The sequence below is a fragment of the Catharus ustulatus genome, chromosome 1, assembly GCF_009819885.2.
Source record: "Catharus ustulatus isolate bCatUst1 chromosome 1, bCatUst1.pri.v2, whole genome shotgun sequence".
NCBI lineage: Eukaryota > Metazoa > Chordata > Aves > Passeriformes > Turdidae > Catharus > Catharus ustulatus.
Genome location: NC_046221.1, coordinates 61,091,098 through 61,118,684, shown reverse-complemented (window position 1 = coordinate 61,118,684; position 27,587 = coordinate 61,091,098). Strand labels below are relative to the sequence as shown.

Genomic DNA, 27,587 nt, shown 5'->3' with positions numbered 1-27,587 from the left:
ATCTTCCTCCGCGGCGGGCAGGAGGGAGGGTCCGCCCGCCCCAGCGCTTCCGGCGGGGCCGGCCGCGGCTCCGCCATGGGGAAGAAGCACAAAAAGCACAAAGCCGAGAAAGCAGAATGGCGCTCCACCTCCGCCACCGCCTACGGTAAGGAGCTGGGGGGAGCCTCTCTGTGCCCGGCTCGTGCCCGCCCCTTGCCCCGGCGCTCCTGCGGGGCTGGGGGGCCTGGGCAGAGACCCCGCGCCGAGTGCCGGAGCTGCCGGTGGCGGGGGCGGCCCGGGGAACGCGGAGCGGGCTGTGGGGAGTGAGCCCGAGCGTCCCTGGTTCCCGCGGCTGCTCCTGAGGGGCTCCGGCCGCTGCGGTGCTTGAGTGATGGCTCATCTCACCTTGCTCGGCAAGGACCTCGCGACCTTCTCAGGGGAGGCCGAAGGGCCGGTGTCTTATGTCTGGGAGGTGTGTGGGACATCACAACGTGCCGAACGGCTGTTTGTTCGCTAGGATTTGTTAGTCTTAGCTGTTGTTTTTCTTTCCAAATGTGTTGCGTATATTTCTGGTTTGCAGCGAATTCTTCTCAGTGGTTGTTGAAGAAGCTTTGGAGCTGGCGTTGTTTAGCCTGGGGAAGAAGAGGGGAGGGGAACACCTTATCACTCTGAAAGGAGGGTGTAGGCAGTGGGGTCAGCCTCTGCTCCCGGGCAGCCAGCCGCAGAACACAGGACATGGCCTCAAGCTGCACTAGGGGAGCTTTCAGGTTACACATTGGGAAAGAATTTCTGTACAAAAAGGATGATTATGTATTAGAATCGGCTGCCCAGGGAGGTGGTGGAGTTACTGTCCCTAGAGGTGCTTAGGAAAAGACCAAGTGTGGCACTTAGTGCCACATAGTAATGCTTGGTCAGAGATTGGACTCGATCTCAGCAGTCTTTTCTGACCTAATAGAGACTGATTCTGTAATTGCTGTGTGCGATTAGCTCCCTGTCTATTTATTAATTTTTAATTTTTTAAAATTTAGATTATGGGGACAAGCCTTTGGAAAAACCCTTAAAGCTGGTTCTTAAGGTTGGAGGCAGTGAAGTCACCGAACTCTCTGGGTCAGGGCATGATTCTAGTTACTACGATGATAGATCAGATCATGAGCGAGAGCGACATAAAGAAAAGAAGAAAAAAAAGAAGAAAAAGTCAGAGAAGGAAAAAGAAAAGCATCTAGATGATGAGGAAAGAAGAAAGAGAAAGGTAAGCTGTGATTTTTAGAATTCAGACACACCAGCCTTCATTCTTGCTTATCAGGTGTAAAATCTGGTGCAGGACATTTTTTAAACCACTATTGCAAGAAGCTTATTGTCTGGAGATAGCACTTCAGAAACGTGGAAAACCCTTGTGTGTGAGTTGGTGTACTTCTTCCACATAAAGGAGATACCTTTTGTGATGATTCTACGAACAAAGTAAAAGCTTCCTTCTTACAACTTTTTATTTTCCTTATTTATTTGCCATGAATGAATGCTTCTGTTTTTCAATTGGATGTTTTGTATTTTAGCAAGGCCACAAACATGTTTTGCCACCATTTGAGGGAGAGTATTTTCATCTTTTCAAATAAATCCAGGCAGTGTTTATCTTTTTGAGGCGTACCGAGTTACTGGACACTGAAAGTGATGTTTTTACTCAGAACAGTTTCCGTACTGCTGAGTACTGTGGTACATTACTTGGTTGGCTCTTGGAATAACCTATGTGCTAGGCTTTGTGGCTTTGTTAGTAGCAAGTAGTGTGGTCACCATAGTTGTCTCTGTTGAGTGTTGGGGAGTTTGATTAAAATCAGCAGTAAGGTATTGATGACACAGTTACTTGTACAATTTAATTTTAATACTATTTTTTTTTGTGTAGTAATGGTTCTTGGACCTTTCTGCTTTTTTAATTCTTTCCTGTCACGTAGTTTTACTATTCTTGTGTGACAGTTTTTTCGGTACTACTTTATGTGTGTTTGTGGCTAGCATCTGTCAATTCCAAGTAATACAAGCCTAACAAAAAAAAATCGACTGGAAGTGACAGATTTCATAGGTACATTCAGAAGCTCTTGAATACAGCACAGATATCAGTATATATATACACTGATATGGAGTGCACAATGTGTACAAAGTACAGATGTTTCAGGCTGAGACTTGAAATGTAGCAAAACCTTCATACAAGATTTTGCAGTATCAATTGCCTTTACTGAGCTGTGGGTTGGGAGTTGTTGGGATTTTTTTTCCCAGAACTTCATTATTAATACATTCAAAAGAAGCTAATGAATAGCTAAGTAACAAAACCATAGTCTAAGGAAGGTTGAAAGTGTGCTTTTCTGTGCAAATGTGGATAATGATTGCGGGATTTCAGGAATGACTTAGGCGTGCCTTTGCTTTGAAACTTAGGAAGAGATCATTAATTACCACCACTGCTTCTTACGGTTCTTTTGTTGGCTGAGTTGTCACATATTTTATTCATTTCTGTTTAATGTGACAGGCAATAAAATATATTGATGGGAGCAGAGCCACAGAGTGATCTTTACTCTATAGTAAATTAACTTTCTTTGCTCTCTGGTGTAGCTTATTGTTGTGCAGTTTTGCATATAAACAGCTTCAGAATTCAAGTTTTTAATAAACATGCAGGAATGATAGAACAACCCTGTATTAAATACAAAGTAGCAAAATATGAACAGTTCAGTTTTAGTTGGAGAAGAAAATTGAAAAAGTGACAGCGAAAATGTATGCAGTATTGTTTAAACCATAATATGACTTGGATGTTGAATGAGTATTCCAAATCAAAAACATCACACTTACCTTTTGATATGTGGCATTCCACATTCCAAGCAGGTCCCTCTGAAATATTGTCTTCTCTCTGCTGTCTTAGGAAGAGAAAAAGAGAAAAAGGGAGAAGGAGCAGTGTGACACTGAAGGAGAAACTGATGACTTTGATCCTGGGAAAAAGGTGGAGGTTGAACCTCCTCCAGATCGTCCTGTCAGAGCATGCAGAACTCAACCAGGTGAGCAGTGTGAAAGATTAAATTATTTTGGTTCTTTTTGGAAGCACACAAAACAAAGTTTTTGTCAAAGGCACTGAAATGTGAAATTTTCATGAAGATTTACTGAAATGTAGGGACTTTACTTTTTCCAACATTCAGAGCTTTCCACTATCTGAAAATTAAATATTCCTCTTGGTGCTTCCATACTAAAGTAGGTTTGTTTTCAGGTGACTGACATTGCCAATGACATCTGTTTTTTGCTTCTGTTCCTTGGCAGAATAAACCTCATTATAAAAGTATTATTGCACCTAATTGCTTGTCCTTAGCATTTACACAACAGTGTAATGTCTGGAACTAAGTTTCACTTTGTTCAAGGGAGAAAACACTCATGGAGACTTCTTAGGTGTTGTTTTGGTGGTTTTTTTTGTTTTCTAACCTATGTGGAGTTTTAGTATCTCTGTTCTCATGGAAAGGAATTTGTGATAGTGTGCCTCTAAAGACTGTAGACATCACACACCACCCCTGTTTGTAATTTACAAGTCTTCTTTAATTCTTATCACCAACCATAATATTTCAGTTGTGTGTGGCAACTTCTGCATGTTTAATCCTTTCAGATTTTGCGATGCTTTTTCTAACTGTAGCCATTGCTTGACAATTAAAACTCAGCATTACTCAGTGGAAACCTTTACTTCAGAGAATTTTCAATTACAGTAATTTTACGATTATAAACCGCACCATTTTGACTAAAATTTTGGTCTGAACCCAAAGTGCAGCTTATAATCAGGTGCGGCTTATATATGGACAAAGAACAAAAAGTTGCTGTTTTAGTCTGGAGGACAGGTGTCTGCTGAGAAAGGCAGGAACTTCTCTTTGAAATGGAGAATGTAAACCCCCTCCCTCCAAATTATTAGAATTTTGAAATCAAGGGACTTTCAGGCAAAAATATGGGAATTAGGAATAACAGTTCTTTTCTAGGGAAATTAAAATAGAAATACAGTACGACAAAGAAACAAACTCCAAACCCTGACACAGTCAGAGTACAACCTGACACCGCGTCAGGCAGGGTGTTGGTAGCAGTCCCATTAAATGGTGACTGCATCCTCCTGCAGTGACAGATGTGATTCAGTTGAAGCAATGCTCCTGCAGAAGGTGCAGTTTCCTTCTGGAGGTCCAGTGGTGATGTGGAGAAATCCGGTTTTCCCTCTGGAGTCCAGTGGAGAAAGGGCAACCTTAGTGTTCCAAATCCTCTGTTTTTATCTTGGTAAGAAATGTTGGTCTCTTCCCCCTGGCTGGAGCAACTTCCAGTGGGATGAAGTAATTTTATCAGTCACACAGTGGGACTCAATGGCCATTAGCAGAAAATGACTCGCTGGAGGAAGGATGGGTTGTGAAAAGATAAAGAACAATGTCCTGCCTGGTTTCAATGGATGGCCCATTAGCAGAATATCTGCCATTGAGATAAGGATCACTGCCCCCACCCTCAACAGATAGTGATAGAATAGATACCTTTTATCACACTCTGTATTGTAATGTGCAGTTTATAATCAGGTGTGGCTTGTGTATGGACAAAGAATGAAAAGTTGGTGGCACCTGGAAGTGCAGCTTATACTCAGTGCAGCTTATAATCATGAAATTACTGTACATCGTGATCTGAGTTAGACATAAGCCTGAAAATGGAACCTCATAGCAAAAAATTGTGTCTTTAAGAGTATTGTGAGTCTTGTTTTTGGAATGTTGCCCTTCGACTGGTCAAGTAATCCCAAAGAATTTTATAATTGTGACCACACATTAAATTGAGGAATGGTGGCATCAGCTGTCAAGGTAACTGAAATTTTCAGGTCAGAGTTCTATGTCTCTGGGTCGTCAGGAACCTTAAAAACTGACAAGATAAAAACTATTCCCATTATTATTCTCTTTTCATCTAGTTGAAAAATGGTATTGGAAAATATATAAATTACCCAACCCATTCTGGTTAAGAAAGGAAATGTCTTTCCTCTATCATGATGGAGACTTGGATTTTTAATTCTTGATGCTTCTTTAATGTTTCAAACTTCACTAAAGTCAGTCTCTCTGAATTAACAGGTAATTAACATACAGTATTTCTTCTGTGATCTGTACAGGAAGTGAAATTGTGATTGTTACCTCTTTTGCCAGCAAATCTGCATCTGTTTGTCACTCTGTGATTCGTAGGTTTAGAGAATTGCTTGGGATTATGGTGAAGAAACAATTAAAATTGCATGGCGAACATGTTGTAAGAATGTGGATTTCCCAACTAAGTATTTGAGCAAAAAGTTTCACTTTTTCTGCAAAAATATATAATACAATTACTTAAATCTTTATTAATACATAATCTTAGAGCTACTAAACTTAGCACTACATCTGACTTAATGGGTACTAGGTTTTAATGCGATGAAAAAAGAAGCTCAGAAAATAAAACAAGAAGAAATAGGGACTGTGTGCTTAGAAATCTGATGTACTTCTGCTTTGAACTCCATGTCACATTCAGCTTCAGAGCAGTACAAGCTGTACTTGTAGTAAGATTTTCTCTCTGGTATTTATATTTTTAAATAAACTAGTATATGCACATGCTGTTTCATTGCACTTATCTGTGTTTTCGTCTCAAAATGCAGCTGAAAATGAGAGCACACCGATCCAGCAATTATTGGAACACTTCCTTCGTCAACTTCAAAGGTAGTGAATGTTATTGTGTCTTCAGCTGTGTTCAGGCCGTGTCTGATGCATATTTATATGTGTTACTTGCCAACTTCTTGTCCTGGTTTTCTCTTTGAAAGTAGTGCCTAGCGACTGACTAATATATTTGGTAACCTTTGCAACCATGTCAGATCCGGTAGTTTTTAAAGATAAGTTGAGGAAAATTATTACGAACTTTGCAATTCTAGTATTGCACAGGGAAATAAGGGCAGAGGATACATTGCCATTATAAATTTATTAAATATTAATGACTTAGTTTAGGGATTAAAAGCCAGTTATAACTTTACAATATTTTAAAAGAGTGAACTATTTTAGTTAAATTTTGTTTTATTCAGTGTCCACTGTCAGATACAAAGCAAATTTAGACCTGGCTACTTGATCACCTTCTGAATTTGGAGAGGCTTTTTATTTTATTGTTTTCTTAAACGTGCACCCTTGTTTAAAAAAAGCATTCTTTTTCTATTTTGCAGGAATAAGCTGAATTCGGATCTAATTTTAAAAAATTAAGCGTTGCGTTTAGTTTTAGAGGATCTTATGAACAAGAAGAATTGAACTTTTTTTCTCAATGAAACCAAAAGACCAATTTGGAGTGTAGAGACACAAGAATTAATTAAGAAATATAACAACTAGCTTGAATTGATCGTTTAATCATTGAATTGAATAGAAAGACATTTTTAATGAAAATTTTCAAGAATTTATTTTTGAAAAAAAAGTCTACATATGTGACATCAAAACGTTCTCCTTAATCGGGAAATTTTTCAAACGCGCATCTGTTTTGTGAGAACTTTTTCAGTGTTTCTTGTTTTCTAGGTAGTACTGTTGTGTCATTCATGTGATACAAAAACAAGGATCATTTTGTTTGCTGCTGTAAATCTAAATGTATTGTTTTTATTTTTAGGAAAGATCCTCATGGGTTTTTTGCTTTTCCAGTCACGGATGCCATTGCTCCTGGATATTCCATGATAATAAAACACCCTATGGATTTTGGTACAATGAAGGAAAAAATTGCAGCAAATGAATACAAATCCGTCACTGAATTCAAGGTGAATTAATAAAGAATTAGATATTTCTCAACTATTAAGAAACTAAAGATTCTTTTTAGCTGTAGAAACCTTTCTTACATTAATTAATGCTAGTTTTTTTCAGAACTGAGCACTTTTGTAAATTCAGTGTGTTACAAATCATCTGTCAGATTCTACTACAGTCTTCTATAAATTACTATGGAAACCCAGAGCATCTTCTAAAGTTCTGTGGAATTTATGCTACTAAACTTCAACAGGAGTAAGGCTATTGTAAAGACTTTGAAAGGACAGAAAAAAGAGCTCAATGGCGTCTTTCTTTAGTCTAGACCTTGTTAGATTGATGTAAATGGAATTTGGACCTATCTGCAAGAAACCTGTGGATATACTGAAGCATCTTGTATATGGATCAGTAACAACTACATATTTTTTAATTATCCCGTTTTTCATATAACCTCATTTGAATTTTTCTTCTGGTAGAAACTTATTCAGCAAGTTTATTTGCAGCTTAACTTCGTTACTAAGTGTATTGTTACTGCTGTATTAATTTATTAGATGCATCATGGTATTACAGACAGTGCAGTAAAAAATGTTTTCATGGTATTGCTGGTTCCTGAAGGAGAAGAGTTTTCCTTAAGTCTTTCATGAAGGTCATGAATTATTAGCAATCTTTGGAATTACTTTTTCTTAGACTGATGTTGATGTGACTGTAGCCTTGGCAAGACAGCATTGGCTTTTTTCTCAGGGTTAATCTCTTTCTTTGAAAGGTCCAGCAAAGTGAACAAAGAATGGTTTACATTTCTTACATATGCTTTGACAAAGGTTATTCTGTTTTGTTAAATATGCTATAGAGGTTTATAGGAAATAGTGAAAAAGGATTCATGATAGCATTGCCAGCTGCAATGCCTTCAATCTCTAAATTCTTTTTTGCTAGATTTTCTTATTCAACAGCTTAAAAGGGAAGTTTGGGTGGGAGCTCTGTGACTGTTAAATTACAGGCAAGGTTGCAGTATTGAAACTGGTGGGATAGAAACCTAGAAAAAATGAAAATGGCAGCATTTTTTAGAGAGACAGATTCTTTTTTTCTCAAGGACTTAGCTTTTGCTGGTAGTCGAAGGAGTAACTGAAGTTTGCTAAAAGTCTGCCCATGTTAGGGTGAAAAAGGAGTTGGACTCCCTTTCTAGATACATGAGGATACCTGATTACACAGAACTACAAAGCCATAAACTTCAGCCAGAAATTAAGTTTGCAGGTTTTTTACCTCTGAAACAAGGTGTGCTCAAAAGGTTACCTGTCTGATATAACTAGCTGAGGCTAGTCACAAGACAGTAAAAAAATCTGTCTAAGAGTAGTGTCTGCAAGAACTCTCTTCTGCATTTAGAAGATAGGCAATTGCTGCAGAAAACTAATTTGTTTTGCTTCAGAAAAAAAGGGTCTACTTCAAAGTTGGGCAAGCAGAAGACTGGCTTTTTCTGCAGCACTTGAAAGACCATCACAAGAAGTGTGGCTTGCATGCACTTCTTTGCTTCTTGGCCCGTAGTTTGCTCCTCCATGTCACCTTCTCAATTTCTGGCTTTATGATGGTCTTGGTCATTGGAGGCAGAGGGGCTTAAATGCTGTGAGAAATTACCTTGGTGGCTTGGTTCAGTATTTGGTTAAGGTGATGATGTTACTTTTGGGCATTCAGGAAAGAGTGTGTTTTTTATAACCAAAATCCAGTTCCAAAGGAGACTGATCATCTTGGAGAGGTAGAAGAGGCTCAGGCCTTTGCTGTTGTGCTTTCGGCTTGCATTCATGAGAGTGCTGCTAGAATATTACTGTGTTCTTCAAAGGGCTGCCAAGATGGAGTGGTATCTTCCAGTCATTTAACAAGGGACTTGAAATGTTTACAGTTCTTTTGTTTTGTGTTTTACAGGCAGATTTTAAACTGATGTGTGATAATGCAATGACTTACAACAGACCAGATACTGTTTACTACAAACTAGCCAAGAAGATACTGCACACAGGCTTTAAGATGATGAGCAAAGTAAGAGACCTATTAAAAACAAAAAGCAGAAACTTTGGGGGTTTTTGTGTTGCCATACTTAAAAGGAACAAAGTAACAATGGTAAATGTTGTTTCATCCATCTGTGATGAATTTTAGCAGTGCCGGTTAGTGCTGCTATATTTAAGGGCTTGATGCCATTCTTGTTATAACCCAGTAATTTTTACTTATTTCTCAACTGCACCACTGAAGTCTGTAAGAGCTTCTTTCAGTGGAAGCAGTTAAGATCCACATATATCAAACTCTACTGTAAAATCCTACTTCTGGCTGAAACTTTGAAAACAAGATCTCATTTAAGTTTTATTTCTTCATAAACAAGAAAGCACTATTTTTTTTCAGGGTGTTGGGTGTGGAAGAGTTTTCAGAGGTGTCACAAATACTTTTTATTCAAATACAGTTGTTTGCTTGTCAAATGAACGTGTTTTTGGGAGCTGCTCTGTGTGTGTGTATGTGTTACCATGATGGTAAGTTTTGTGTAAAATAGTTGTTTTTGCATATGCAGTTTGTTTGTTTGTTTGTTTCTCTCTTGATAGTTGGGCTGCAGAAATTCTGATGCCATGCTACCATGACCAAATCATGTTGCATCGCCATTGGAAACGAGACAATAAGAACAAAATAAGGCCATGGCCATTCCCATCCCATCCCATCCCATTATCATAGCATCTTGGCTATGAGGGAAAGGTTAAGTCCCTGCCGCTCTGTCCTTTCTGATTCTAGGAACGGCTATTAGCTTTGAAGCGCAGCATGTCGTTTATGCAGGACATGGATTTTTCTCAGCAGGCAGCTCTTTTGGGTGATGAAGACACAGCAGTTGAAGAACCTGTTCCTGAAGTTGTTCCTGTACAAGCAGAGACTACCAAGAAATCCAAAAAGCAAAATAAAGAAGTTATTAGGTAAAGGTTTTAATGGGCATGTTTACTGGCTTGTTGCAGCTTTTGTAGTATTAGACAGCAGCAAAGAACTGAGGAAAGAAACTCAGCATTTTTCTTTGAGGTCCATAGGAAAAATGGGCAATTTTATTGTGTTTTATTTGTTTATTTATAGGACTTGTTTAATAACTCAGTGTTTCCCAACTTGAAGCAAACAATTCAAAAGATGACTGCATATTCTTTCGAACACTTAATATTTGTAGAGATACTTTCATTCTTCTTTATAACTGTGTTAAATAATGAGTCATTTCTTCTCATGATGGTTTAAAATGTTATTTTATTTTGACTATAGCTACAAATACCTTTTGCATTTTGTCCCATTTTTTTCCTTTCCTAAAGTAGTCTCATCAAAATGTAAGAGGTTCTTTCCAGGAGGGCAGAGTGGCCCCGGATCAGTGAGTGATTTTATTTAACTTTAACCTTGTCTGGCAGGTTGTGAAGGTACAGTACATTATTTCTGGAGCAGATGATAACATCTCCCCAATGAAATCTTATTAAGCTCCTTGGTAAAATACATTGCTAGTGCAATAGTAATCCTCCTTTTATAGCTAAAATTTAATGTTAGTAGATTTTTTTAAAATCTGAATTTAGTTAATTTATTTTATGAAATTTTAGCAGAAACCATGATATACAAACAACTTATGTTATTCAGTGTTCTTGCATAGGCATCTGAAGATAGACTGAATTTAAATTGTAGAGCATTATATCAGCTGCAATTTTATGCAAAAAATACTGCAACAGAGCATCACTAGTCATGTAGTAAATAATCTGATCATGTAGATGTGTTGTACAGGTTTCCTTTTAAATCTGCAAAGTAGAAAAAGTGGAATATACATTTTTTTCATGTTTTTTAAAAGTGAGCTTTAGAGTTCTCATCTTTTCCATTTTTTACACTTTCAGCATTTTTGGAGTCCTTAATACTGACAGAAGAAGTACTATTCTAATTTGGGGGGGTTTTGGAAGTAGAAACTGTATCCTCAAAAATAATTTGAAACAGTAGTTATCTGTGGTGGAAGCTATTCTAATGATAACATACAGAAGTCTGTTGCTCTATCATAGACAATTCAGAAAGTGAAATTTGTCCTTTGTTTAATGGATTGTGGATAGAAATCAACTGAAAGCACCTTTTTGTAAACAAGTCTTGAGGAGTGTTTTGGTTTTTGTTTGTATTTTTTAGAAGACACAATAATTTGGTTTGTGTGGTGTTCAACATTAATTCTTGCATAAACTCTGCCACAGGAGTAACTTTGTTCTTTGTCAAAGAGCAAGAACTTGAGACTGCCAAACTATACAGTGCAGCTCTGTATTTAGTATCTACCATAACATACAGTTCAGATAGTTAAAGATTGTGACCTTTGGTTTTATCCTGGTACCAGTTTCTCAGCAATCAGTTGTAGTATAAATCTACTTTTCTGTTCTTCTCAATAGTCTCAATGTAACTTTAGTAGTTGGAATTAATTTGTTTTTTCCCAATCAACGTGAACTTTTCAATACTTGTACTTTTGCATTTGTATGATTGATGCTTATTTTTTGATGAACGCTAAGACCCTTAAAGGGGAAAATCAAACCTAACAGATTTTTTGTCTTCATATTTCATGGTTGCAAACAGAGAAGGAGTTGAAGTTAATGCTTGCAAAGTGTCAAAGCAGCTTAGACCCCTATATAGAGGAAAAAGCGATTTGTTCGCTTGAACATCCTAATGTTTAAATAGTTTTTGAAAATTTTGTTTAGGATGTTGCAATCTTCTGAACATTGTCTCAAAGTTCTCGTCCTTTAAGTATTCTGTAGTGTGTGTTTAGAAAGAATTGCCAGTTGTTGAGGAGTTTCCTGCTGTGTACACCCTTTCTTAAAGTTTCCATGAAACAAAATAGTATAACACATTTGTCTTGTAATAGTATGATCCTGTGATCTTTTTATTGTCTTTAATAGCAAAACTTACTTGAGTATCGGATCTGAGTCTCTATACAGAGAGAAATTCTTAGCTAAGCAAATGGAAGAAGATAACCCAGGAGAGAGAAATGGATTTGGTGTGAGGAGATGCTCTACCCAGTACCTAAGGTGTTTGGCCCTAGTGTCTAATGTCCATATAATGCCCTGAAATACTTGATGTACAACATTTGTATATAAAATATAATGAAGACTGCCATATTCTATTGTATCTTCACACTTCTCTTTAAGATACTACCTTTTCCTGATTTTATGTGATTAGCTATGTCCTGTTCCATCCTTGGGTGTGCTTATTTGCTAGGATTTTAGTGGTTTGGAGCTTTAATGAAAAGGGATCTACTGAAAGATAAATGTTAAATTCTCTAATTTCAATTACAAGCAGTTGTGTGATTGATACACATTAGGAGTGGTAATTGCCAATACTAAAAAAGATAGGAATTGAAGGACTTCCTGTTAGACTGGGATTTGTGTCCTACTTCTGAAAGCAGCTATATGACATAATCATCATATATGCAGCCTGTTGGGTTTTTTCTCTGCCAAGCAACAGTTCATATCCCTCATTACATAATTTCTTTTTGCATCTTCCCGTTTGGAGTTTTTGAAAATAGCATATTCATGCATTTGGTAGACTAAGGATGCATACAGCATTCACCTTGTATTAATGTGTAGTTTTACTCCCAGTCTCTGTTTTGTACTTCATTTTATACTTCATCAAGGTACAGAAACAAATTTTTGAAGTAGTTTGGTATTTGGCAGCTTCTGCTCCAAAACTTCATCATATGGTTATAATTTCACTTAAATGCTGAAGTAGACTGGCACTGGGAGAAGAGTGGGACTGATTGTTCTATTAAGCAAAGCCAGAATTCAGCCCTTTGTTTTGTTTTAGCTTTTAATTTCTACAGCTCCTCTTCTTCTCTTTTTTAGCTGCATTTTTGAACCTGAGGGGAATGCGTGCAGCCTGACAGACAGCACTGCTGAAGAACATGTCCTGGCACTAGTGGAACATGCAGCAGATGAAGCTCGGGATAGGATCAATCGATATCTACCCAACAGCAAGGTCTACTGCACATGGCAGTTTACAGTTCCAGTTTGTGCCTGACTATTGAATGCTTTGTTTCATGTTAGGAAACAGGCTTTACTGTTAGGCCTTCTGGGACTGGAACATCTGGGATGCATATTCTGTGTGGAATACCTATACTGCTCTTGTCTATCATTTAGTTTCCACTGAAAGCCACTGTAAGGGGACCTAAATGGATCTCAGGTTCCACTGTGTGCTGAAAATCTTTGGAAATTAACTTACAGGAAACAGTGAAATGTTGTTCAATCTTGAATTACAGCTCTTAGCATTGAAAGTGATTTAAATAACATCACATTTCTCTTATGTTGCAACCTCAGAAAAAGCAAACTATGACATAGGTTGAAGGGCTGTTAGGACTCCCCCTCTCTCCCCACCCCGAGAATTGACATATTTTTAAATTACTGTTTTTAATGTAGAGAGTCTGTAAACTCTTGTAGTTTTGTATTTATAAGTAGTATCTGTTAGCTGTAGCATGAGTACCAAAGATCTTTTTTGTTGAGGTTTAAATAGCAAGTTTGACAGTCCCAAATGTGATTCTAATGTTGTTGCATGTATTTGGGTTTTGTACTCTTCCAGAGGTTAGAAGAGCAAGCTTGGTGGTGCAGTTTTCTCTGAGGGATCAATTTTTTTAGCTGTGGGTTTTTTAGCTCTGTGATGATGGTGGTGGATTCCTTCATTTCCTTATGCTATGATTGGAGTGCATGTTCCAGGCATTTGCTACAGATCTGTACTGAGATTCATTTACTCTCTTTCCCTTGAATTTTATGGAGGCTTATCCCACCTTTGCTCCCATTTCTCATCTGTCACTCTAGTGTCACTGCAGTGGAGAAAAGAATCAGGATGTGTCCACATCCTGCATTTTCCACCTCTTTAAAAACTATTTCAGAAGAAACTTTACTTTGAAGCAAAAGTGGCATTGTGTCTTCAAACTTAAATGTCCTTTTCTGGGGCAGTGGCCCTGATTACGCAGTCAATTTAGGCTCAACTGGATTATGAAGTAAAACTGCAAAGAATAGTGGATGGAGGCTTAATTTCAATGTATTTCTGTTTCTTTGGATAAATGGAAGACTTGCTAGGATTGAAGGCTATTTGAAACCTACAAAGTAAGAGTGGCTTTTAAAATCTCTTCAAAGCAGTATCAGTCTTTCATGCTGATGCCATCAGTTTTGCACTGTTCATTGAAGTTTCTCAAAGTGTGCAGCTCTTAATTGCTAAGGCTGTTAAATCAACTTGACAACCCCACTGCGTGTCCCACTGAATCTAGGTAACACCGGCATGTTCTTGGAATTCATTGCTAACTTTTGCCACCACCTGATGATATTGTTAATTCTCTTTCCAGCATCTCTCACCTCTGTTTTTAATGCATGCCAATATTAACTTTGGCCTCCTGTATGGAGAGAGTTTTACATTTTTTCAGATGGAGGGAGGTAAAAAACAAAATAGGAGAGATTTATTGTTGATTTCCTTTGAAGCATTTACTGATATTTTTGTAGGCAGAGAAGAGTTTTCATTTTCCCTTTATATTGAGAGGTTGCAGTCATTTTTTTCTCAATTCATGTGCAGTTGGTTTCTGACATTAGCTTTGCTTGTTGTATCAGATGTGGCTCTGACTTTACAGACCGTGGTGTGCTCTGTTGTCTTTGACATCTGTCTTTGGCATTGTGCTTGCCTGCTTCAATAGGTCTGTCACAGCACTTCTTCCTCTGGAAGAATTTGGTAGTGTGCTCATAGAAGTACTTCTAATTAGAGAAGGTTGTTGGTGAGACATGAAAATAAGCAGTTCAATCTATGTTTGAAAATAAGCAGTGACTTTGTTTGTGGATAGGAGTTACAGTTCTGCTTCTAAAAGAATGTGTGTTCCAGACTTAGCAGTCATAAGGCTGGCACTGTGCTAATGATAATGGAATTCGGTTTGTCTTGGGTGAAAACTTTAGATCTGATTTAGAAAGATTAATAAGGCATTGTATAGATGATGTATGAACTTTTGCTCCTAAGTCTTCTGTTCTGAAACACTTGCTAGGTGGTGTTAAATAGTTGTGACCCAAGGTTCTCTATATGAAAAAGGGAATACCAAAGTGCAGTATCTCAATGCAGCTAAAAATGCTTTTTATAGTTTTTTCTGCAAATGGGCTAGTCCTTCCTTGAGTGTGAGCAGTTCTGAATGATTCATTCTGTGTCTTTCTGGTTCTATTCACAGATTGGTTATCTGAAAAAAAATGGAGATGGGACTTTATTATTTAGTGTAGTAAATTCCTCTGATCCAGAAGCAGAAGGTAAAAGCCGTAGTCTTTCAAGCAAACATTTCTTGTCTTGAATGTTCTAACAGATTTTGAAGTCTTAGCTGTAGTTACAGATCCTGTGTAGTATAGATGAGTTTTAATATTGTTTTAATTAAAAAAAAAAAAATTTCATTAAATATTTCCCAAACACCACAAAGGTGTTTCTGTTTGCTTTCCATATTTTCACCCTTCAGGTGCTTTGTTTTACTGATGCTAATAGTGAGAAGATAAAATAATATCTCCTTATAAACACTTACACATTACTACAACTTTATAAAGGACTTGGAAGACAAGCTTTTACTGCAAGTACACTGTAGTGTTAATACCTAAGGTGACTGAAAATACTGCAGTCCTATGTAAATGTGCAATGAACAGATGCAAAGTTAGAATAATATTTTACCTCTTTATTACCTAATTTAAATCATCAGCTAAATTTGAGTTTTAAGTTTATGAGGTTTTGCTCTTTTTTTTTTCTTTAGTTCCTTGATCTTTTCTCTTGGTTTTTTTTTGTCCTGTTATTATTATGTTATGGATATTGTTTTATGCTTTTCTTTTGCTTTAATTTCAAACTCAAGATGCAGATGTATTGAAAATTTGTAATGAATCAAATGCCATAGTTTTTTGGTGCTGAGTGTCATGTTGATTTAGCACTTCCTTCTCTGCACCTTTTGAGATTAGAATTTTTTCATAGCTTTCCTCTTGTTTCACTGATGAATATATGAATGCTTTTGACTAATCACATTGAGTGACACAAACCCTGCTAAATTCTTTTTCATTTGGTAGTAAATCTTTCTGGAATTAACAAGTTAGCCAAAATTGAATATTTTGGCTGCTATCATGCCTATTATCTGTTTCTTAAAAAAAAAAAGGTGATTTAATGCCTCTGAAATTGTGCCACTGAAAATTTAAGGAGTGATGGTAATGAACTTCTATAAACAAACAACCACTTACTCAACATAGACTGCAAGAGACTGCTTTTATCACTTCAGTAATATATGGATCTCGAAAGTTTGTGAATCAGCTACTAAAATAATTACAGATGCTGCTGTATACTTTAAAAGTGAAATAAGTAAGCCATAGATCTTGTGAATATGATATGGAAGCATCATTTATAGCTTGTGTTTGAAATTTAAATGGAGAACCTGAATTACAGTACCTACCCTTTATGTGTAATTTAAAAGACATTTTAAACAAATTATAAACATGAAATGCTTTTCTAAGCCTTCTTTTAAATCAAATTGTTAGAGGAAGAAACTCACCCAGTGGATCTGAGTTCACTGTCAAGCAAATTATTACCTGGCTTCACTACACTGGGCTTCAAAGATGAACGAAGAAATAAAGGTAAATACAAAAGGTCATGTTTTAACTCTATGTTTATTAAATATTCAAGCAATTACTTGATATAAAATAGTTTCAGTTTATACCTAAATGAAATAGGTATATTTTGATATATTTTTATATGAAGATTTTCTTGGTTATTTTTATAATATATAATAATTCCATTAATAACAGAATGCAGATTTTATTAAATTGAATTTTTTGCTTATTAAATTTAATTTAATTAGCAGTTTATGGATTAATATTTAACCAAAGTGTTGTAACCACACTAGATGATTTCCGGTAATGGTAGCCCATTTACTCCAGGGAAATAGTTTTTCCATGGTAATTGCACTTGAATAACAACTCTCAGTCATTTTCATTTTTTGCAACATATGACAAAGATTTTGCAGACAGTGGAATTTTTTTTCCCTGATATTATTGGCAGTTTTTAATAGTTTCTAATCTGCTGTCCAGAAACTGACTGGCAACCAACAGTAAAGTAGATGCACACAAAATGTAGAAATATAAAAGGGAATGTGGCTATGACCCCTTTTCTTCTTGGAGTGGGGTGGATAACTTACTTCTTGATTTTTCAGTAGTAAAGATGTTTGTTTATATGGTTAAAAGAGTTGTGCAGATTCTAGAGTCTGGAAGTATCCTTGAGATACTGCTCTTGCTTTCAGTTGGAGAAAAAATGTATGGCTTTTTCTGTATCTGTTTCAGAAAATACAACCTGTCTTTTTTCCTCCATGTGATCTTTGACACTTGTCCTAATTGTTTTTGTGTCTTTTACCTGTGTAGTAACCTTTCTTACCAGTGCCAACACAGCACCTTCCTTGCAAAACAACTCTATATTTCATGATTTGAAACCAGATGAGATGGAACTTCTATACTCAGCATATGGTGATGAAACTGGTATCCAGTGTGCCTTAAGGTAAGGGCTTCCTTATTAGGAAGGCTAACTTCTCATAGCCTTTTTTTGCAAAGCAATATAAATTAGATCTCAACTAAGAGCCTCCAAATCATGATAGTTTTTCTAAAAATTATTTTTAAAACAAATCACTATAAAATTTGAAGCTAGCTTTCATCCTTGGTTGGGTTTTTTTTTTGTATTTTTTGTTTGGTTGGTTTGGATTTTTGGCACTGGGGAAAGTTTTGGGAGGGTTTTTCTATTTGTCCTTTTAAGCTATTTTATTATAAAGTTGTAATGGGTCTTGTTATTAGGGTCTTTAACCACAGTATATTATAGGTTGCCACAGATTTAGTGTTTTGCTTTAAACCCAGCAGTGAATAATTTTAAAAGGCAAGTAATATATTCCAGTGGCTTTAAAAGAATTCTGTTTGTCAGGGGGTTTCAAAAGAGTTAAAGCTACTTCAAAAGAAAAATGCCACTTATCATTAAATTGTTGATCTTGGAGGGGGAGAAATAACCGCAAGTTTTTTATCCCTTGTGTTTTGTTTTTTAACCCACTAACCTACCATCAATGATAGTTCAAGTCAAAATTTGCTGGTACTTGTGAAAAACAAGTTACAGATCTACTTTACTATTAAAAGAAAAAGCTCTATGTCCTGATGGCCTTAATTGATTTCTGAAGAAGCATAGAAGAGTTAAAGAAAAAAGAAAATTCAGGAGTAATGCAATGTATTTGGAAAAGTATATTTTAAGTTGAAGTAGTTTTTACAAAAATAAATGTTTTCTGTAATGCTTATCTCCATTCCTGCCAGCTTACAGGAATTTGTGAAGGATGCTGGAAGTTACAGCAAGAAAATAGTTGATGATCTTCTGGACCAGATCACTAGTGGCGACCATTCCAAAACTATTTATCAACTAAAACAGGTGTGTCCTGGGTGCACTGAAGTGTCACAAATTCATCAGAATAAAAATGAACCTATTGGCTTTTTAATACATTGTTTACCACTGTCAGTTTAAGCAGTGCAAGCTTAGCTGTTGAAGCAGCCATAAACCAAATTAGAGACTGAATTAATCAATGAAGGAGGAATCCTTTTCTCTGGCTGGGTCAGTTCTCCAGTGTGGTTCACTGTGTCTGCAGAAAGGAGGAGACAGGAGGTGCAACATAGCAGGAACCAACCAACTGGATGGAGTTTGGGCAGCCTTGTCAATGTCATGACTTCTGAGTTGTATTGCAGTGCTTTTGTTAAGGTTTTGGGTTTTTCTTAATTGAAAAGCAAAATATATTTCTCATGGAAGGATTAATTGTTTGGAACATGGAAGTAAAGTTAAAAACCAGATTAATTGTCACTGTACCAGGTGTCTGTTACCTCCCCCAGTGCTTTTACCTTCGTGTAGGATGTCTACAGGGAAAGCTTTTATTCACCTAAGCTCTTTCCTGATGAGATGCATTCTAAGATTGGAGAAGAGTGTTTTCTCAGAAATGTGTATGATTCTAGTGAGAATGTTTGCATTCCCAAGACAGAATAAGCTAAAAAATTGCAAAATTTCTTAGGATATGTTTCATATTCTCTTCACTCTGAAAACCGCTCTTAGTTTGAAATAATTGTCTGCTATTTAAAATACTGACACTCTGAAGAATAAAGAAAGGGAGGCAGAGTAGGAAGATGGAAGGTGCTTAGGCTTCCTGACACGGTGGAAATGAGATTATGCTACATCTTTGCAGACTTAGAAGTGGAATACGCTGGGTAGTGTTTGGAAAGAAGGTGGCGGTAGAATCAAAAACACCAACAATCCGTTAGAATTTTCTGGATGTTTTTTCCTATGGGGAGAAGATGGTACATGTAACAGGAAGAAATGTAAACGATTAGTTCAGAAAGTTAAAACCCAATATATTGAATACTCTTCTGCATATAGAAATGTGTGTATGCAACATAGTAAACTTAACTCTAAAATAAAATGTGCCTTTGCCTTTTACCACATTTTTCTATGAATGTCGTTCCAGGTGAGAATTTCTGAAGACCTCTCAAAGGGTCAATGGCTATTTACACTTGAAAATGCTGTTCAGTTGTGACAAACATGGATATATGCTGATTTTACACAATTAAGTGTGTTTCAGTGATCATATACATGGTGTTTTATGCTTGAGCATTTTGTACTGCTGCATTTGAGTAAGAATATCTCTGAAAGTACAACCTTGAATGATTTGTGATCAGACGTTACTGAAGTAATGGTGAAGATACTGCATTTGAGCTGAAGAAATAGTATCAGGGACTTTAAAGATTAGTTAAAATGCATAGTACTAAAATATTTAACAGCAACTGTTGCATTCTAATTGCATTACAGATGTGTGAGGAAGTTAGCTCTCTCTAGCCTCCTTTTGTGTGTGGTTTGAATAGACTTGTAGTATGAGAAAGATGTGTTGAATATAAGCAGTTATTGGTATTCTTTCTTTCCAGAGGCGAAACATCCCCGTAAAACCACTGGATGAAGTTAAAGTAAGTTATGCTAATACTCAAGTCTGTTTGTTTGGGGAAAAGTGTTTTAACATGGGAAAAGTGTTTTGGCATTTAAAGTAGAGAAAGTTACATTCTCTGAGCTTGCAACATTCAAATTATTTAATGTGCCGCTGTTCTGTATGGTAAAACAGAAAAGATTTATAAGTGGGATATATGAGCAAGGAGAGGCTTTAGGTTATTTCTAGAGAGGCTGTCCTGTTCAGTTACAAATTGTTGGCATGACTGTATGTGATTGCCCTAAAGACGAGATGGTCTTCATTTTTTGTGAATGTTCTACTCAAACATCACAGAATGTGACAGTTTTCTGTGATGACCCAGGACTTCATTGTGGAAAATCAGTAAATTACACAAACATTCTCATGGAACATTCTTAGTAAATACAAGCTATGAAGTGCTAAGATCTAAAGTATTTCTTTGTTCTTTAGGTTCTGCCAGTTCTTATAAAAGAAGAACACAAGTTGCGTAATACCTGCCTGGATTCTTCCAAACAGATTATGGTAAAGTGGTTGGGGGGTAGGGGAAGGAAACAGCAGTGTAAAAAACATTAAAAAGTAACGTTGGGAGATTATTTTGTTTCGGTGCACAATGTGAGGCAGAATATTAAAATTACATTATCTAGAATAAGGTTGCAGTACTGAAAATGAATCCTCTCATTCAGTTTGTTTTGGTTTGTGGCTTTATTGTTCTTCAGCTTATTTCAGCATGTGTAATTAAGTCTCAGAGGCAGAAAGATCACATAGGAATCCGTAAAAGGTACTTGATCTGCTGATCAATAGTTGAGATTCAGCCTGCTGCAAAATTGGAAAAACCCCATTAATATTAATGAGTTTTACCACATCCATTGAAAATATCTATTAGAAAGTAAGGGTAAATAATGCATATCTTTTGCTTTTACAGCTACTAATCAAATCTTTCTGTAAGTGGTACTGCTTTTATCTTTCAAATTATTTGTGACAACAGAAGATATGCACTGCATTCCATGGCAATTCACATGAAAATTGGATGGATCACATTATAGCAACTAAAAAAACCCCATAGTTTTATAAATATTTCTTATGTTTTATGGAAAGGTGTGGATTTCTCTAGAAGGTGACTGGTGAAAATATTTTATATAAGTGCTAGGTTTCTTTTTCATATTTCTAAAAGATAATATCTGGTTGTGTGTTTACCTGAGTCTCTCATTTCTCCTGCTGGATCAGGCACCCTCAGAGATTTCCCTTAGAACAGGTTTTGAAGCTTAGTGACTCAGATTCCTTCCTTTGTACCGTTATATTAGCAATATTGCAATGGGTGTGGAAAGACAGGGAGTAGTAGAGTGCAGGCTGTATTTCATTATCCAAATGTATAGGAGAATTACTAGAGAGGCCAGTTCCAGCTAATACTGTGAAGGAGGCCCACTGTACAAAAAAAATTCAATAAATCCAATGTTCACATATGGAGAAGATGAAGGACACTGGTAGTACTTCCAGCTGCTAGGGTTCTATCATGAGACATGGATGAGTTCTATGAGTAATTGAGTTTCAGCAGTCCCAGATTGTGAGATAAAAGACTTGGACTGCTGTGCACATCCCTGGCCATTCATGTGACTGGTCTGTCCAGCAGCCTTTTTGAGCTGTCTCTGAATTTCAGGTTAGCCAAGATGGTTATGGATGCTCCAGTCTCAGGTGTTGAGATAACATTTCTGAGAGAATGGCTTTGTGCTTACACATTGTAAAGTTAACATGACAGCTTGTGACTCTTGCTAATCTTTCTGTTTCTTGTGTTGTAATAGGTTGGAGAATCTGCTGGAGACAGTAACACTTCTGACCTGGACTTTCTCTCAATGAAGCCCTATTCAGATGTATCTCTTGATATTTCTATGTTAAGTTCGTTAGGTAAGTAACTAAATATGCAAGGCATCAGTTATGGTTTAGTTGTATCATTTAGACAAAATGACAGCTGGATTTGCTACGACTAAAAAAAGCGTTTGAAAAATAGTAATAAGTATATGTTTGTCAGAGGTAAAAGTCTAGGACTGATAAATGAAACCTTGCTCTGCTTTTCCTTTGAGACATCCATGTGTTATCCAGGCTAACTTTTCCTGTACAATTGAAGAAAGCAAAGTATTTGTGCCTCACTGTTTTGATAGCTTTGCTTGTATTTCTTGCGTTCATAGTAACATACATTGTAAGAATCAGTGCGAAACTTTCACTCATGATATGAACCAACATCATTTATATCTTTTAAAATAACTTGGGAATTAGGTAAGTATGTGAAACCTGATCATATTGCCACTCAGAATATCCCAAAACAAAAATCAGAAGAAACTTCTGGTGTTGGATAGACTTTATCTTCAGTTGTGTCAAAGAATTTGGATGCTGTTTCAGATACATACCTTTGACAGTTATCCTTTAGATACCGCAAGAAGTACTGTTGCCATTTCTACAGGCAGCTGAGCTGGTCAGATACCTCCAAAAATGTCATTCAAGCAAACAACCTGCTTATGTTTTAAGGTATTTTTAATGCCAGATATAAAAGAGGCCAAGCTATCAATTATAAAACACAGCCAAACTAATTGAAGGCTTAAAGGGAAAAAAGATGTCTGCAAATTTCTCATATAGGTGCAGTTTGAAAAGCAATTGTAAACTCTGATTATGCTGTCTCACTCTAATTTTATTTCAGTTCAGTAAAAATTGAATAAATACCCATTTTATAGATAAATTTTATGCACCACTAAAAGCTGCTTATATTTTCTTCTTTGGCCTTTCTGAAAAAAATCATACTGCTAGATTAGTTGGCTTCCAGAAAAAGTTTATGACATTACTTCTTATCATAATTCTTGCAAAAATTAACATTTGAGAAGGGAAGGAGTTTATCTTCCTGTTTAAAGCTGAGGGAATTTTTAGGTCTTCATATGAAAGAATTGCATATATTGACACATGCATCCTGTTCTTTCCAATTTCACAATTTAGTTTGGCTTACTCCAAAATCAGTGTAGCTGGAGAAGATAGTGTTCTTAGAACCTTCTGTGATGGGGATATCTTTGCCTCCATAGATTTCATGTTCTGCTTTAACTGTATTTTGAGTTGGATATATGTAAGTGATCTTCTTGCTGACACTCTTTTGCCACAAACTAAATGTGCTATTTACTTGGAGGGTGGTGAGGCACTGGCACAGGTTACCCAGGGATGTTGTGGATTCTGCATCCCTGGAAGTGCTCAAGGTGAGGTTGGATGGGGCTTTGAGCAACCTGGTCTGGTGAAAGCTATCTCTGCCCATTGCAGGGGGGTTGGTTGGGCTTTAAGGTTCCTTCCAGCCCAAGGCAGTCTATCCATGTCTGGCATTTAACAGCTAAGGGAGACAAATTAAGCTTTTAGAGCTGTATAAATACTGGGAGTCAGTTCAGTTTCAGCTATTTCCGTGTGGCACTTCCCTTCATCTTCCAATACTGCACAGCTGTGCAGCTGTTGCTTTTTGGAGGTGCGAGGGAAAATGCAAGGTGGAGGTAATTTGTGTGTAGACAATGCTTGTGTTAACTGTTGAATTTCTTTATAGTGACTTGGTAATTCATGGGTCTATATACATGTACTAATTATGGGGTTTGGTTGGTGGCTCTTAGGAAAAGTGAAGAAGGAGCTTGAGCATGATGATAACCATCTACATCTGGATGAAACAACTAAACTGCTTCAGGACCTTCATGAAGCTCAGGCTGACAGAGTGGGATCTCGGCCATCATCCAATTTGAGTTCCCTCTCCAATACCTCTGAAAGAGACCAACACCATCTTGGTAAAGTTAGCTCTGTCACAGAAGTTGCAGTCCTTGTGCTCTATTTGAAATTGGATTAAACTTATGTTGAAATTTACATAAATCTCTGTGGGAAGCTACTCTGATAAAAAAGTGTGCTGACTAATCATGTTTTAATTTTTAAATAAACCTGGCAAGAGATAACTAACAAGACATACTTTTGACCTTCAGAACTAAGACCACTAATTCTAATTTCTTATTTTTTGATTGGATGTAATTGAAATAATTATGAAATAAATTGATAAGTCAATGGCAAACCCCTATAAGCACTTGCATTCGATGCCCTTAGTTACACTAAAGAGTGTATAATGATTATTTTACTTCAGCATAATTGTGTGCAGCAAGTAACAAGTGGGGTTCTAAAACAGCGTTTCATTGTCAACTGTAAAATTCAGTGATAAGATGGGATGATAGTATAATTTACTGCTTAACAATTTGGTGCCATTTCTGAGAAGGTAGTAGATGTTGGATGGATGATACTCAGTTGCATTTTGTATAATTATTCAACTCAGAGTAATAGCATAATGATTACTTTTCCAAAAATTGTCTAAATTACTAAGAATCTTGTGATTTCTATTTTCATAGTCTCCTGTTTAAATATCACTATCAGTCTTACTTTAAAAGTCTAAAAGGAACATGTGAAATAACCATGCTGTTTATATGTATAAATATCTCTTAATTTTTTTCTGTACTCTTAAGGTTTTGATTTTTTTCCCATGTTCAACAGGAAGCCCCTCTCATCTGAGTGTTGGAGAACAGCAAGACATGGTTCATGATCCCTATGAATTTCTTCAGTCTCCAGAAACGTCAAATGCTACTAGTAACTAATCTGACATGTACTATATTTATTTTGTATTTTAATTGTATTATGTTTTTATAAAGTTTTTGTCCATGACAGAAATTGCATTTTTGTCCTCTTTTCTGTGAGGATTGGTGTATAATATTATCATGTATACAGGATTAAACAAGCAAACATAGAAAAACCCCCACCCCAAATTAATTAGTGCATAATGTCAATGGCAATGTACCAAGAACTACTTTCATTTTGTTTCTTAAGGGAGAGTGTTATCTACTGGTGTGTGAATCTTGACTGAAAACCAGCAAATAATGTGTAAGAAAAATTTATATTTTATAGACACTGAAATGTGATAATTTTCCCAGAATCATGGCAGCCGTTGTTAAATGTTTGCAGTACAATTATCAGCTAGTTCTGTTGGTAGTTGTTCTGTTATCCACTGTTCAGGTTAAGACCTGAACATCTCCAGGATGGAACAAAGAACTGCCTGAATTGGGATCGTTGTTGTATTTTCCATCTCCTAATGCTAATAATCTGTAGGAATTGTTTTTAAACATTTCCCCATATTTTTAAATCTTTTTTTAATCACTGTAGAGAGCACTTAATTTGAGAGTAACAGTGGTTCCAGTAAAATGCTCATTTTACAGGACTTCTGCCCTGGATTTGAAAAAGATGAATGTTTTTGTGATCTCTTGTATCTTGAAACACAAAGAAAAGATAATACTTGTATTTTTTATTATGATGTGTATATTTCATAGGATGGAAAAAATACTGGCTAAGGTGTGCTTTTCAATAATTCCAAAATAAAATTTTGGATTTTATAATACATCAATACTGAAACTGAGGGGTTTTGTACTATGTGCAAGCAGATAAATGTTATCAATTTACATTATTTTGTAAATATTAATAAAAATAGAAAAGCAGTTTTGATGTACAGAAAATCTGTTTTTCTTGCCAGGGAAAAGTTTGCTTCCATATTACTATGTCTGAAATGCTTAAGAGTTTTGGGTTGAATTAATGTGCTGCTTCAAAAGATTAATTTCATCGTACCACATGTAGCTATAAACAAAAGAAACTATTAGTTTTTAGGAACCATCAACGAAGTCACTCAGGTAACTGATAGTAAAGTCTTGATAAAGTCTAAATAGGAAGATTGTTTTGTTCCAAGCAGAAGTGCTACAGAAAGCACATGGTGAAGTTTTCCTGTCTGGGAGTTGTTAGGAATGTGGCAGTGGCAGCAAGTGCTTGGGCTCCTTTGCTGCTCCTGCATTCTAATTCCTCCTGACCGTGGAGGTGATGTGGATGATCTGCTGCACTGTGACAAGTGGTATTGGTGAGGATTTGCATGGACACACAGCCTTGTGTTGGCCTGCAGCTTCCCCAGATGTTTCCAGTTGAAAAGTGTCTTTAAAACTAATGTGCTTTTGATCTCCAGTAAGTCTGGTTTCTCATACAGTAAATATAAATTGATTCCTGTAGTAGACTCTAATTTAGAGTTACGGTTGGTGAGGAAATCTTTATTGAAACACTTGCTGTTGAATTGCCTGCCTTAACTCTTGAATAAAATTCTGCAGGAGAATGGTTAAAATGCCCCTCTAGAGGAATGTGCTGGTTTGCTTTGGTTTTTGTTTGAGCTGCAGTGTTTATGATTGGAAACTGAAATAATGTGCAGTATCTTATTTGATGCCTTCACCTTGGATTTCAGGCAGAAGAATGCATTCAACCTCTGTGAAATTCTGTAGATCAACCTTTATGGGCTCCTTGTGTACATTGTATAAAAGGCTCGATGTCGTTTGCATTGTTACTGTACCAGAGAGCACTTTGTGCCTGAGGAAGGTTTACTTATTTATTCAGCCTATCTGGCCCTTAAGCAATGTTAATTTTGCACAGCGGTCTCCAACTGCTGTTCCATGGTGCTGGACAGTCCCTTCACTAGGCCTACTGTCTGCATTCCCCAGGAAAAAAATGCTTTTAGGGCAAAACTTCTTCCCAGGAGCAAATGCAAATGTTTTTGCTGTGGTGCCTTCTCATAAGTGGCAGACATTGACTTGTAACCTCTTTGCTGAATGTACTGAGATGTGATTGGGCTCACGAAATGCCACAAGAAAGGCTTTCATCTTTCTTTGAGCTATCTCATCCTCCTAGATTTTATGGAAAGATTGGACTCTTGAGTTTGCAGCCTCTGGTAAAAAAATGCCAGAATTTTAAAGTAAGTGGTTTAGGTAATGTCTTTCAGTCATTTGTTTGTCACAGTGCATTTTTACTGATTCTCAGGCTAAAAGAGAATCTCTTGCTCCTCTTCCTTGTTGGTGTAGGTGCCTGTGTTTGTACCATTGGTACACTGTTGCATTTTCCAAGTGATTCTGGTTTATTTGAAAAAAAAGCCTTAAGAAGAAATTTTCTGGTCCTTTCCTTACTTATTTGAAGGGTACAAAATTCCCTAAGCCATGTCTTACTTGCTCTTGTCTCTGCCGGTTGTAAGTTCATATACACACAAAAGCTTTGAACTAACCAGTAAAGGCCTCTAATCTTATGGTCCTATTTAAACACTAAGAATTTGAAAAACTTGATTCAGTTCTGTGAGTTTATTTAACATATATCATTATTTATTTAATCTGAGAGAAACACCATTCCTTTCTAGTGTGTTTGGTAGATATTTCCCGTTTGGCTTACTTGGGAGATGACTCTGTGTCTATGACATCCCGTTCAAATCTGTAGTACATAACGTGTAACATCTGCTAGCTAGGTGGCACCATATGTCAGTAAACTATGTGAGTTCCCATCAGCTGGAATATGCTGCCACTGAAATTGAGGGGAAATTCCCAGGGTGTTTTGTAAAATCAACCCAGGTTTTCTATAAAAAATTGAGAAAATTAAATGAATTTTTCTGCTTTTTTCTCTAATGACTGCTGTATCAAAAAGTGTGTTGCACTAAAGATGTAAGCAATGTTAAGAGAAACCTTAGGTCTGTTCTTCCACAGGATAGAAATATATCAATGAAAATGTAAAATGGTATAAATAACTGTGATTATTCTTTTCTCTTTTGTATGTCTATCATCAATCTCATGTTTTAGCACAGTCATCTTCAGTGGCAGTAAAAGGAACGTTGAGACTGCATTGCAGATGTGGCAAACGACTTTGTAAACAAGGACTCAGCATGGAGCAACTTTATTCCACTCTCTGAGATACACAAGTACAGGGACAGAATTTGCCTGAAAATATAAGGTGAAAAATAAAAATAAAAAAGAAATCTTTCTAATGTT

General features: G+C 36.6%; 1 protein-coding gene across 5 annotated transcripts; it reads left to right on the top strand.

The window, feature by feature from the left end:
* The first annotated feature begins 15 nt into the window (after positions 1–15).
* Positions 16–27,587, top strand: BRD9 (bromodomain containing 9). Of its 5 annotated transcripts, none has more exons than XM_033053452.2 (18): positions 16–145; positions 1,008–1,228; positions 2,876–3,008; positions 5,618–5,678; positions 6,598–6,742; positions 8,634–8,744; positions 9,480–9,655; positions 12,563–12,695; positions 14,914–14,989; positions 16,241–16,336; positions 17,117–17,249; positions 18,041–18,152; positions 19,685–19,723; positions 20,170–20,241; positions 21,516–21,618; positions 23,343–23,510; positions 24,256–24,364; positions 27,399–27,587. In XM_033053452.2, exons 1-17 carry the CDS (start codon positions 76–78, stop codon positions 24,354–24,356), a joined length of 1,950 nt encoding a protein of 649 aa, XP_032909343.1. In that variant the 5' UTR covers positions 16–75; the 3' UTR covers positions 24,357–24,364; positions 27,399–27,587. The 5 variants fall into 5 exon arrangements, with proteins under 5 accessions (XP_032909343.1, XP_032909369.1, XP_032909352.1 ...); XM_033053478.2 differs by adding an exon at positions 11,621–11,749 and having other exon boundaries at positions 24,256–27,587; XM_033053461.2 differs by having other exon boundaries at positions 9,540–9,655; positions 24,256–27,587.

Excerpts from the sequence above, each read along its gene's own strand:
- BRD9 (XM_033053478.2), top strand. The coding sequence starts at position 76 with ATGGGGAAGAAGCACAAAAAGCACAAAGCCGAGAAAGCAGAATGGCGC. Across the intron at positions 6,743-8,633 it reads AATCCGTCACTGAATTCAAG|GCAGATTTTAAACTGATGTG; the intron begins GTGAATTAATAA and ends TGTGTTTTACAG. Across the intron at positions 21,619-23,342 it reads TTCTATGTTAAGTTCGTTAG|GAAAAGTGAAGAAGGAGCTT; the intron begins GTAAGTAACTAA and ends GGTGGCTCTTAG.